Raw genomic sequence first — 13,925 nt, 5'->3', positions numbered from 1 at the left:
CAAGAGAAGAAACAGCAAAAAGGCATTCTGAGGCCGTTGGTTTATAAATGAACAGAGAGGGCAGTCCTGCCCCCAGGGTGGGCATTGGGGCATTCAGGAGTGACCAGCAGCATTTGATTATTCTCTGTATCCTCTTAAATGCTCAGAAATGTTTTTTGTATGTTATTTCCCAGAGTCCTGCCTGAACGAGGCAACATTAGAACAACTTCCTACTCCTCCACAGAGATGCAATGACTGCTTCCCTGTGTCTCTACTGCAATGAAAGTACCTATGGATAATATGATGTGAACTGCCTATCTGCTTCCTTTTCATCTTTTTAGGACAGCTATCACATTAACTTTTCCTCACTATTAGCTGCAGCTGAAAAGTAAAAGTTTGCAACTACTAAACAGATTCATCACTTACACAGATAACATCATTAAAATCTCATCAGGCTGTGTCATGGTTTAACCCCAACTGGCAACTAAACACCACGCAGCCACTCGCTCACTCCTCCCCCTCCCCGTAGGATGGGGCGGAAAATCAGAATGAAAAAAAAGTAAAACCCATGGGTTGAGATAAGAATGGTTCAATAATTGAAATAAAATATTATAATAATTGTAGTAGTAATGACAAGGAGAATAACAAAAATAGAGAAATGAAAGCCAAGAAAGCCAAGTGATGCACAATGCAATTGCTCACCATCTGCTGACTAATGCCCAGCCAGTCCCCAAGCAGTGATCATACTCCCCTGGCCCATTTCCCCCAGTTTATATAATGAGCATGGCGTCCTATGGAATATGCCTTTGGCTAGTTTGGGTCAGCTCCCTCCCAGTTTTTTGTGCTCCTGCTCACTGGCAGAGGATGGGAAACTGAAAAATCCCTGACTTAGAATAAGCGCTACTTAGCAACAACTAAAACATCAGTGTGTTATCACATTATTCCCGTACTAAATCCAAAACACAGCACTGTACCAGCTACTAGGGAGAAAATTAACTCTATCCCAGCTAGAATCAGGACAGGCTGTTTCACATCTTTTGAGAAAAAAACTTTCCTCTTTTACATCAAGCTCTTCACACTATGAGAAATGGGGATTGTCCTAACACAATTTCAGGCATACTTACATTATATTCTTGCAATGTACAGTACATATTTACAAAAATTGTTTGATTAAAATCAATGTCATTCATCACACTCTATAACGGAATAAATAAGCAGAGGGAAAACTGGATAAATATATATATTGGTAAAATTATAAATAAAACTTGCTATATATGGCAGAGGGACAACGGTTTCTTGCCTTAACTGGCCAATTTCAGATTTTCAAATACTGGGCTTTTAAACTGCAGACTTTTTGTGCATAAAATATAATTCTGGGTGGTTAAAGAAGGAAACTTCTAGCTAAATTTCACTGAAACATTTTTTAGTATGTCTTTGTTTGAAAAGAACAGCTCATCTCTGATGTGCTGAAGGACAGATTTGAAGAGTTGTATCTTCAAAGTGTTTTAAGAAAAATCTGTAGGTGAAGAATGGAAGAATTTAGCCTGCCTGGTTATCTGTGTTCAAATCAACTGCATTGTAATGTCACATAGTATAGAGGCTGTGATTGTGTAGAAAGGGAGGGAATGTGTATTGGCATCTACTAAGTTTGCTTCAGTAGATTGTGTGTGTGTGTGTGTGTGTGTGTGTGTGTGTGTATAACCCAACATATATGTATATTTGCACTCACATACTATATTACACATACGTATTATGTATAGCATATAAAATATACCATATGTAATGCATATTATGTGAATAGATAATATGTAACTTCTATAATCTGTCATATGGAATAATTCTATGCAATATAACTAAACTGAGTCCCACTTCCCATCCATCACAGGACAAAGTCCATCTCTTTAGCTGGATGCATTATGTAATACTACTCACTTCCTGCTGGATGCAGTCCCTGGTGGGCTATAACGCAAGCATGCATGAGTAGTGAGCATGGGCTAGACTGTTTCTAGTCATTATACAGCTGTGCAGGGATGAAAGAGGGCTTCCCTAAAGTCTTCATACTCTGGGAGTAATTAAGATTGTTGTGGAACTGGGTGCCCTTTTCTCCACACCTGCCTGCACAGAGACTGTGGAGCTGTGTGGGATAAGGGGCCTCCTGACCAGAATGCTGCCCTGCTGTGCAGGGACACCAAAATTCTGCACAGTATTTGAACTCACATGTATCACAATTTCACAGCATTCAACTCTTGAAACACTTGCAAAAAGTGTTATTATTAGCTATTTGAAAGTCATACCTAATGACTTAGCCAGCATCCAGGTCCCATGGGGCAAAGCATCTTTTAACAGGACACAACATATTCCATTAAGCTAAACGGACAAAATAGGCAAAGTGCCCATTGCTCTTCTTTTCAGAAATTATGCCCTTTATCTAGATGTCTCCAAAGGTTCATTTCCTAGAATGGAAACACAGAACAGGCCCACTGATGGAATGCCTTGCACTCAAGAGTTTCATCTTCATTGTGTATTTTTCCATTTCTCTAATGTCAAGAAAAGGAAAGCCTCTCCTCAAACAACAGGCTCTGCACTACCCACAAGTTCACCTCTACTTTGATTATGGTATTCTTAGGCAGGCAACTGTTTTAAATGGCAACACTGACCTATCAAAAATAGGCCATATATGAAGTGATATTTTATCGTGAGACACTAAAAGAAAAGATGTGGATAAATGCTATAATTTTATTGTTAATTACAAAATGAAAGAATTGTAAGAATTGCATTTTACTGTCTTATGACTTCACTACAGGACTCCCGTATTATTTCTCACTGTAATTACCCATTTTGCTAAAAGAAAAGAAATAATTTTAAATGAATTTCCAATGTAACTGCTTACAATACTAATGAATAGGTTTATAGTCAATTTGCTATATACAGTATGTCAGATCCCACAGGACATTTTTCTTCCCATCTTTTTAAAAATACAAATAGAAAATGTGTCTTCTGAAAGTCTAACATATCTTAAGAAAAGCAAATGTTTCTATAATCTTCTAAACAGTATAACTGGCTATTTAATATATGAATATTTATGGAGTGTTCTGCTTAAGGCAGCAGTAGTTCTGTAATTATAGACCAGCTCCTAACACCTTGAAAATGTCAAATATAATTAGATGGTAGAATGTGTATTGTTTTAATTACAAAATGGAATAGGAATTTTCCTGTTTCTAATTAGAATAATAAAACCCCCAACCTCAGTTCAAGTATCTTGAGTAATAAGTCTTTATACTCTTACTTCCTTGGTTGGCTAATGGAGAAACATCCCTGTTTAGCTTGTAATTTAGACCTGTAAATGTAGAGTTTGATCCAAGTGGTCAAACTCTGTTTGGCTTAAGAGTCTTATAGTCGGGACCATAACCAGCACAGCTGCTGAAAAGGTTTGATTTGGGGTTTATTTAAAAAAAAAAATAAATTTTTTTCCTTTTCCTCCTGTTATTTTCTTAAACTGTAAGTTAAGAGCCCTTAATAAATCACAGGACTTTGCTATTAATTTTAAATATTAATTAAAATTAATGCTATTAATATTGCAAAAGATTTTGCTGTATTGAGCTAGGGATTGTCCAGGAATAAGAAAATATGATCCCTATTCCCAAGAGCTCAACAAGGATGTAAATACCTAGAGATCTTGTAAGGAGAAAAATAAAAGGTCCTGTATGTTACATAGTGCAGCACAAACTGAAAGCATTTGGCAGCACAGTAACGACTCTGAACTGATAGGATATGTAACAAATCCTCCTTCTGGCCAAGAGCCACAAGACACGTGTCCCATATTGCAGAGAACTGAAAGAAGAGATGGCTGTGAGAGGAGTTCAGAGGTAGGAGATAACAATTCATTAGGCTGCCCATCACTCTTCTGTGGGACATTCTGTGATTGCTCCTTGGGCTGTTTTGGGGTGCTCCTGGTCTACTTGTGAGGATTAAGACTACCCAGGACCCACAGTGCCAGCACAATTTGTTACTGGTCATATGATATAGCCTACACATGGAAGACATGCTGGTCCTGCCCAAAACCCTTCACCAGGCCCAAACTTCCTGGGCCAACCCCAGGTAGATAGAAAACCTTCTGTTAAACTTCCCTGCGATTAGTTTTCCATGGCTTCAAATGCATGAAAAGAGGAACCTGTAGAGCTAGGCCACTAAAGACAGTATTGTCATGGCTACTAACAAGCCACAAATATTGTACTGAGTTTGCAAGGACCCAGGACTGGGACTTGTCAAACATGCTTTTACTGTACTTGTCTTGACCTGCCTGGAGCTTTGTTTTCATTTGGCTTAATTGTAACAGAAGTTTTTCCAATAACCTTAGAAATTAGGCTATGCCCAATCTGGTTTACTTTCCCGTATCTTTGTAGGGTATAACTCTTCATGATTTTTGTATATATATCTAGTAGTGACAAGTAGTTATTCTGTATAAAATAAGCTATTTATGACTCTAGTATAGCAAATCCCAAATCCTTTGTCAGGAGCAGCTGATGTTGATTCTTCCTCACTCTAAGAAGCACTTGGGTTCACTTTCATTTGCTGATGCACTTTTACGCCTTGCTCTTTCTCTTTTGGTCTGTCTTTTTACATTACATCTCAATTTACTATATGTGGCATGGTTTACACATGTTGGATGCTTGTCCTTCGTACTGTTACCCCTAAAATCAGTTTTGCCTGCTGTAGTTCTGCATTTCTTTATCTGACCACTGGGTGAGCTGCTCATAGCCTTGAGGTCTCCAGTACCAGCATATTCCCCACCTCTTACCCTACACCTGTAACTCCTCCATATTACACTCTCTGTAATGCAGGAATGCAGGTCTGGCATGACAGCAGAGGTCTGGCAGATGGAGCAGTGGAAGGTCAAGCATTAGTAGGAAGATCTTACTGGAGTGGATAGAACCTTAAGTAGCATAAGGTTGTCCTTTGGATAGCTCAGCATCTGGGGCACTGACTTCTGTCTCCAGTCTTCCACCAGGCACAGAGCCTGTTGCTCTGAAGGAAACACTGAACTGCTTGCTCTTGAGTTAAAATGTAGGACCTTTAACTTCACTATTCCACAGGGTCTCTGCAGAATTCTAAATTTCTAATTCAAGGTGCTCCCTCCCCTCGGGAGAGTTTCCAAATAATCAAAGCTTCACTAAACCCAACATTCTCTCTGCAAGTGTTACAGGCAAGTCAGTAGCAACCAGATACTGATGGTTTCGTAAATGACACCATGGAGACAGTGAGGGTCAAACCAAAATAAAAGGAAACAAATAAGCACATTTCTCTCTTTCCTTGAAAGAATATATACATAAATACATAATTAAAAACTCTCTGGGAATCAGTAGCTTCTATAAATTCTCTTTCTCTAAAACTGTACACTTAAAGTTAGATATCTAAGTCATGTATTTGCCGACACTAAGCAGAGTCCATATTTATCTTCAGGAGAATACCATCTTAAAATCCATGGGCTTTGTGAGAGTGCAACCATGTAGTTTCACATACTCAAATGTCTGAACCTGTTTTGCAGGTTACAGTTATGTGACCTCTCTTTGTTTTGCTAAAATACACTACAGGTTTTATCTCTTATAGTGAACTCGTATCCAGATCCTGTGGTGATAGTGTATTGGGCTGTGTTGACGGCTACCAGCAGACACTCTTTAAATGTGGCTTACAAAAGTGATTAGCCTGGGCTGTATTTCAGTCAGGCAAAGCAGAGGGAAAAAATGAAATGACTCTCTTGTAATTATAGTTGAATACTGAAGTCACTGCTCAGTGTGCTGGCTGGAATGACTTGAGTGATTTTCCTCGAGACTGGATGCTGGCTGTGGAATTGATTAGTTTTACCTGCCTGTAAGAAAGATAGACAGAAAAGAGAGAAACAGTATGTATGTAGCTTTCAGAGGAAGTCAAGACATGATTAGCCAGATGCAGAATAAAACCAGCATAACTAGCCCACCTGTCAAAATGGGTTAAGGGATGCCTGATACACTATTTGGATCTTTTATATTTTGTAAATAATTTCTAGACTTGGATGGCCATGAAATTCTTAGATCCTTAGGTTGTTCTGCAACCCGTCCACAGCAAGCAAGGAGTTCCTGAGCATGGAAGCTGTCTCCTGGTGTTTCTCCTGTTTTCCAGGAATCACAGAATCTTTGTAAGCAATCAAGTAAATAAACAGGATTGCCTCAAAGAGGTACCTAATGAATGCCATCAGTTTCTCCTCATGGAAAAAATACCAGCCTAGTACTTGGTAGAAGTATGCTCTATTTAATAATTATATTGTGTTTGCACTGCAAGGCTGTGGCATTGTGGAAGATTCTATTAAAATGTATAATAAATGTCAGTCCTTGTGCCAAAGAATTGATGGTCTAAATGACAAGGTACAGCAGATGGATGAGACAAAAAAGAGGGCTGTGGTGGGTTGAGGAGACAAGGTATTCCTATTCTTAGCCAAGTGACTGCAGCTCTCAACCACCCTGGCTGTTGTCCTGTTGTATTTTGCTGTGAGATTCACAAAAGACAGTAGGAGAGAATGGAAGGAGGGCAGGTCTCGCTTATCCTGACAGGAGTGAATGCTGAGATCATAACTAGGATTGAATACCTTCCAGAAATAGGAAGAAGAAATGGTATTGGCCCCAATTCTGCCATTTTCTCTTGGTTTTGAGAATCCATGGCTCCTGCTGCACCAGTGCTGTTCCTTTACCCTTAGTGAGACTGTTGTGCAGGGCTGGGATTAAGACCAAGTACAAGCTCAAGTGCATTGAAAATTGGGCTGTCATGAGGACTTTTGAGAGATAGTACTAAGCACAGGATGGCTGCAGAGCAGGGGATTTGCTTGACCTAAAAAGTCAGGTTTGTAGATTTTTTTTTATGTTAAACTGAATTCTTAAATGCCTCAGGTTTATAAGAGAAGGCATTCAGGCTTTTCAGAAGTCTAAGATTTGCTTCTCTAAAAAGGATTTTTGCTTTTCTCTCTGAACTCACATTTCTGCTGCTTTTTGTCTCTTTTTTGGATCCCGATTTCATCTTGTCCAAAGCTGTAAGGAACTGTTCTTTTCTCTAAAAGATTTGTACCTCACCATTGTCTAAATTTTGTGGAAACTAATGCAGAGACATGATATGATGGTCAGTCTTCTCCTCTATTTAACACTACCGGATTTAATTTCAACTCTCAGTTTAATTTCAAATCCCAGGTGTCATTGAAATCCATTATCATTACAATTTTGGAAAATTAAGTTATCTTTATTTCCAGCATTGATTTTAGAGTTTAATTTAATTGTTTGGTGACTGCCAATTAGAGTCTAGCTTTAGAAATACAACAGATTATCTTTGTGCAACTGCTCAAACCTCTTGATCTTTTGCCAAATCTTAATAGAAAACCTCTCACTATGTGTAAGACCAAAAGTAGAGCTGATACATCAGTGATAAAATTTCTATTTATTTCAGAAATCTCAAAGTCATGCTCAATGCATTAATCCCAAAAGTTGCTTATTTCTTTTATTTGATAAATGTATGTGAAGCAGCAGTTACCCAGGGAGAAAGCAACAAAATAAGAATTGTTTAACCAAAACATTCTCAGGCAGGAATAATCTAAAAATAATTTTAAAATATTTCTATTTAAGTAAGTATCTGTGTTTAAATAGAAAGCAAATCCTAATGCAGAAATTTTACAACACAAAAAATATCATTAATACATTTCTTTTCAGTGTGACTTCAAACATAAATGATTGTATTAATTATTACTACATTTAAGTATGATTATTAATTAAATCAGTGATTAGGTATAATCAATTAATAACTACAAACAATGAGATTTAGGATATCTCACATACTGTTGATTATGAAACTTCTTGTATGCTCCTGTTGCAAGGTTATGGTAAATCATGTACACCAACAGCTCAAAAAAAGGTTATTTTTGGTTTAGAGTATTACCAAACTTCAGCTAAAACTTTCCTCAAAAACCCTATCTCTAGGGGACAAAACTGCTCATCCCTACACAATACAATTTATTCTACTCTCTAAAACACACTGGTTTCCATACACACACACAAAAATAATTCTGTGGGTACCAACCCTCCTCCCGTGCCTTACTCCCATGCTGTTTTGCCACTTCTGAACTTCCTTCCTACAAATTGAATTTTTAAGTGACAAGATCATCAGTCAAGATACAGTGTTTGTAACAGCTCGGCTCCTGTGTATGTAAGGTTCCACAACAGGCTGTTCTTTATTCGTTTTGGCTGCAGACTAACACATTTTTAACAATTAAAGAAGAAAACCACAGAGGGATATAAATTTTTGGAAGAACAGAAATGTGAATCTCCTTTAATTTCTAACATATTTAGGTCTGCTTTTACCACTGAGGTATTAGGTCAGGAGGATGGTGCAGGGCTGATAACGAAGCAGGGCCTTCTTTCACCATGAACTACGCAAACTTTATGCTTGCCAAGCAAGTAGCCAAACACAGAGGGAGATCTAACGTGACATTTGCAATTCTTCTCCCAGGACAGCCTTGGCACAGGCCCGACACCTCCCCTTTTGTTACCCTTTCTGCTCATCTTCTGCTAAAAGCTGGTAGTGGGCAGGCTGTATGGCTCTTCTATAAGCACAGAAGTGATGCGGAGGATATAATGTTGATGACTTGGCCAGTATAGCTATTTTGAATGCATAGCAGCCTTGTCACATTTCAGATAGCCCCTTAATATTTTGAGGATGCTGGTCTCTAACGCACTGTTATAAACAAATCTGACATCTATCCTCTCTAAGTGAGCCACATGACAAGGTCAGGTCACTGAGCAGGCTTAAATGTATTTCTCCTCCTTCCCCTCCCCTCACACACGGTTGACTCTTGAGTGAAAAAGCAATGTATTTGGAAAGTATTATGCTACTTCCACAATATGGGGATAGTTTTATCTTCTACAGTTGGGGTTTTCTGTTGTTTTTTTTCACCCCCCTAAAGCTAATTTAAGAGAAAATCTAGAGAGGAATGTGACTACACTGTGCCTCCAAGACACAGCAGTTTAGTTTAACTCTTACACTAGATCTAAACTTCTTGTTCTTAATAAGAAAGATTCAGCCCTATAGCCTACTCTCCCTCTGCTCTTACTCTAATCACTGCACTCCCTTGACTTCTTGTGTCTCTTGCAGTCATACCTATACAGGACTTGCAAGTGACAAAGTGCATAATTTAAATGTGGTGGGTCATGCATGGCTGAATAGCTGAAAGAAACTTCTAGACGTGACTGAGAAGTGGCACTGAGCTACCAAGTGATGTGTACAAACATTGGACATGTCAAACTTAGCTCTGTCAGTGTACGTCAGAAACAAACAGAAATAAAGCATATGAGGTGCTGAGACACAGTGAACATTCTCTACATGCACTTATTTCAATGCAAGCTGATGACCCCCTGTGTTTTGCAGCCCTACAGTTATAACAGATCTTTGTGCTTTCTGCTGGTGAGAATTCCAGCTCCTCTGGGGAACAAGAAAAATAAGTGGTCTTCCAGTACTGAAAAGTGTTTCCAAACAATCCTGGCTGTGCTCTGGAAAATGCAGAAAAAGAAGCTACCTGTATCAGTATGCATGCACCATACACAATGTCTAGAAGACAATAAGGGAAATAACTGTACAAGGGACATTGTCTGAAATGTCTCAGATTTTAGTCCATGGAAGTTAAGCAACCCACAGATGAAGGCTGTGCCACAGGACCACAGTTTAGCTGAAGAGTAAGTGCATCAAATCACTCAGATTGACAACACCTTGGACTTTTGCATTCCCACATTTGGGGCGCTGGATGAAGCAATAGTGACACTGAAATGAAAGGCAAAATTCATAGTGACTTCTGTGAAACCAGAATTTAAACCAGGAGGTTTTGAAGTGGGATAGCATGGGTGAAGACAGTCTTCTCCTTCACTAAGAAGAAATGTACAGCTGTCCTACCTCTTAAGTCTGACCATTCTGCCACAAACAGAAACTACATCACCCTGGAAGTTTTCCAGATTCATATTAAAATGCGAGACACCCATATTTCTTCTGTAAGTGAATATACTTGTGATATACTCTGAATATGCAGAAAAGGAAGTTAACAAAAAGCAAAACTTACTCCAGGTATACTCACTTTCCATATCTCCCAGAGGTAATAAAGTCTCGTTAGACTTTTCATAGCAAGTTTTGTCTTTCTCAGAAGCACAGTGAAGCTCAGATAACCCATAAAGTCTACAGAACCCTAAAATGCCACAAGCATCATTAGAATAAAACGGGCCAAACTGTCTGGCAGTGCTGATTACCATGTACTTCAGGTAAGCGTGATGCACAAGCCAATCTAAAACTACTCAGCTCTCAGGAGTGTGCTGATCAGGGGCTCTGCTAAGCAGAAGTATTACCAGTGTTTTAAAATAACTTCTAAAACATCCTTATGATACATAGGATAAATCATCAAGTTATTTTATGAATCATGAAACTTGAAAAATATGCAATTGACAATGTGTTAACATTTATTTCATAATGCTCATTTGTTTGCATCTGATGTTTTTAGAGAATGACCCATCTGCATTTTTCAGAAGGTCCCTCTCTTAATTTTATTTCCTTTTCATTTCTATGTTTTTCAAAGCTCTAGCCCAATTCTCCTTTCGCTTTTCCTGTGTAAATGAAGAATAGCTCTAGTGATAACAATGATCTTGTGAGGCATATTGGTTTTATGCTTTAACTCTGTTGTTGGTAAAATCTGATAGTTAGAATTATTCTTAAATTAGACTGAAAACAAAATCAGGCCCAGAGTATTTCTTTTGAAGTTACATTCTACGTAATCATATTTCATCCAACCCTGAGAGTTGCTGGCCACCAAACACATTCGTTTACAGTAGTTAGTCTCATTCATCACACATTCATAAGGATCTTAATAGTAGAAAACAGTGTCAAAGCTATATTTGTTTGCTACTATGTCTAAAGCTAAGGTCCTTCTGAAGCAGAAAATCCGTGTTTACTTGTTCTGTGTGCCTGAATTATATTAGTTATTACAGATATTTTTCACTCTTTAACTGTATAATATTTGTTTAATGCAAACACATGCCCTTCCTACTGCTTTGGAATTTTGACTTCCTCCTTGAACCAACACCATTTTTTCTATGTCTTTCCTTTTGTCTAGTATTTGAGGTAAAAAAACAGCACTTTTTTGTAATGTATTTTCTAAACAATCTCCTTTTCCTTTGGGCTAGACTTCCTAGGTCTTGATGCAAAGTGGATGACAGCAAACTCTAGTTTTCTTGTTTGAAGGTGCAAACAATACGATTTTTTTTTTTTTTTACTGTAATTCAGGGTGGGGAGGGGCTGTCTGGTATGAAATGGATAGGGAGAAAATGGAAGTGAATGAGTGGCAGAAGAAAAAAAAAAATATAAAAGTATCAACAGCAATAAGAGGAGAGAGGGGGAAAGCCTGTTTCCCATCATCATTCAACCACCATTCATGAAAGTAAAAGCTTTAAAATTCAGAGAGCCTTAATTAAGTTGGGTAAGCTTTGTTTTTAAGTAGTTGGCTGCTGTTGGGTCACATTAGGAACTTACCTCGTGCTTACAAAGGAAATCCATACTACATAGTAATGCCAGTCAACCACACTGGCTGACTCCTCTAGCCCTTGCACTTGCAGACTTCTCATTGCAATTAAATTATCGCTCATTAAATCCCTCTTTATAAGGTACAACTGAGTCTTTGGTTCTTGAGCCAATCAGAACAAAAGAATCTAAGCCATCAATGTCCTTTTTCTGATGCTGTTGAAGTGCTGGCATCTGCCTGTGCTACAAATCTCTAGAAAGGCATTCTCATTAGTCTGACTAGAATTAGTGCGCACGTGGGTAAATGCAGGGTGGGTGTACACAGGTAACACAAGCTAAGTGTTTCTTTCCAAATATCATAAGAATTGTCACCCTTTCACTCAAGCGATTTGAATACTCAGCTAAAATGTGGGAAATGGTTTCAAATCCTCCTACTGTGTAATGGCAGAGGGCTGATAACTCACCAAAGAATTTCCTAATCAATATTGAGGCTCGGGTGTATTTCACTTATTTTTTTTCTCTTGATGTTGCTTTTACTTACCTACTGAAACTACTGATTACCTACAGATACCTACTGAATACCTACATATTCCCCAGTTCAAAAGGGGCCTGCAGTTCAGTAATTAGAACTCAGTCCTGGGGAAGAAGGGCTCATGCAGCCTCTAGATCTGCACCTGTGACTGAACACCACAGAAGTCCTAACAGTTCATTAGGAGACCACTCTGTTAAGTGAGGACTCTGACTCCCTCTCAGACAAGCTGAGTGTTGAGCTCTCCACCTCCTTCTAGATCTAGCTGTAAATGACTGGAAGGTCTCCAGAGCAGAGAAATCGCCTGCTTCATGTGGGAAGTGTACACAGGGCCCAGTCTAAGTTCTTCACTGCTCATAGAATTTGCCTTATTCCCTGTAACAGCTACAGGGAGCTCCTAGGGGAACTACATGTGTGCAATTAATGTTATATAAGGCCACTCTTCTGAGCAGCAAACACGTTTTGTGCTGCTGCTCTGTATTTTGTCCCATCTTGCTGCAGGCCACAGCACAGCTCACCAAACAGCACAGTTCTGTTGTGTCTTGCAGGATCTCCTGCATTAGAGTTATGCCCAAGCTGAGGTCCAGCATTTCCCTTCCTGTTTGGGTTCCCAAAGCAACAAAGTCAGCACAGAGAGTGAGGAAACCCCTATATTTTTAGGGGCTTCTCTAAGCTTGACCTCTCCCTCCTATGCAAAGCTAATGTAAGACATAGGGCACAGCAAGCGCCTTCCATCAAAGGGCTTTTCTTGAGCAGGCCTGATTACATCAGTAAGATGTGTCTGATGCCTCCATATAACCAGCCTCTGCAAACCTTTCCAGTTGGTGCAGCTTACTTTGGGTTAGCTCCTGACCATGTCCAGGTGCTTAGGGGACAGAGACACTCCACTGTTACCTAAAATCTCTTCTCAGCCTGACCCCTTCTACCTTCTAGAGAACCTCCAAAGCCTTTCAAGTGCACCTGAAAGAAAATAATTTTTGCTTTATATTTCACCCAGTGTTTATATTTTAATATTGTGTAAAGTATTGTATATATATTTTATGCTTTTATTTAGTGTACCAGTTACAGTTAACCTACACCATATTTTACCATTAAGGTCTTCATGTTCTTTTCACACTCTCTCTCTGAGCTAAGTTACATGGTGCTTCAGTCACCTCCCTCTGAGCAGGGTCACCTGAAACACTTTGCTCAATCCATAAAACATTTTTACTTCCCTCTTACCGCTGTGCCATTAAATTGATTCACCTCACACCGATTTCCTTAAGCTTAATGTCTACTCATGGTCTTATAGAAGCACGTAAGAGGCTGTACTTTCCAGGGGGGCTGAATGCCTCCAAGTGACACACCAAGCAGCTAGTGCCTCTGCAACTCCACCTGCTACCGGCTGAGCAGCCATAGCAGGTTTTCCTCTTTAAGAGGTGCCGAGAACCTCGTTCCATTTTTAAGAGACATCTTTAGCCCTCTTAGAAGAAGCACATAATCCCGGGGACGGTAAAAACACAGCACTGATGAGCATTTTGAGAACATTTCTGTTTCCTTAAGCAAACTCTTACGAAGGGGGTTTTTATTCTACCAAAGCAATGCGAGCGGCGTTTGCCTAGAAGCCAGCCCTTCCCGAAACATGTCTTCCGAGCGGTTCCTGTGCACACAGAGAGCGCAATTTAGCTGAGCAAGCCTTTCATTTTCTGAGTAACTCCTAGAGAGAATTCCCCCTCGAAACGCCTGCGAAGAAGCGGTTAATTTGTGCCTGCTCCTCGTGGCGGCTCCGGTGCCGATTTCGGTAAGGCAACGCACCACGGAGGGATTTTGCGTCCGACGGTGCGGAGCCGGTGCCGAGGCGAGGTCCGTGTCCGCG

General features: G+C 39.5%; 1 protein-coding gene across 1 annotated transcript in view; it reads left to right on the top strand.

Annotated features, from left to right (window-relative positions):
• Positions 1 to 243: 243 nt before the first annotated feature.
• PLPPR5 (phospholipid phosphatase related 5) overlaps positions 244 to 13,925 on the top strand; it is a 122,079-nt gene continuing 108,397 nt past the window's right edge. Inside the window, exon 1 of the mRNA XM_026854280.1 lies at positions 244 to 264. Within this exon, the coding sequence (XP_026710081.1) occupies positions 259 to 264 (6 nt within the window). The 5' untranslated portion in view covers positions 244 to 258. The remainder of the gene's footprint in view (positions 265 to 13,925) is intronic.

The sequence above is a fragment of the Athene cunicularia genome, assembly GCF_003259725.1.
Source record: "Athene cunicularia isolate RWA chromosome 8 unlocalized genomic scaffold, athCun1 chr8_part1, whole genome shotgun sequence".
Classification (NCBI taxonomy): domain Eukaryota; kingdom Metazoa; phylum Chordata; class Aves; order Strigiformes; family Strigidae; genus Athene; species Athene cunicularia.
Note: the sequence above shows the minus strand (reverse complement) of the source record. Positions and strands in the feature narration are given on the sequence as shown.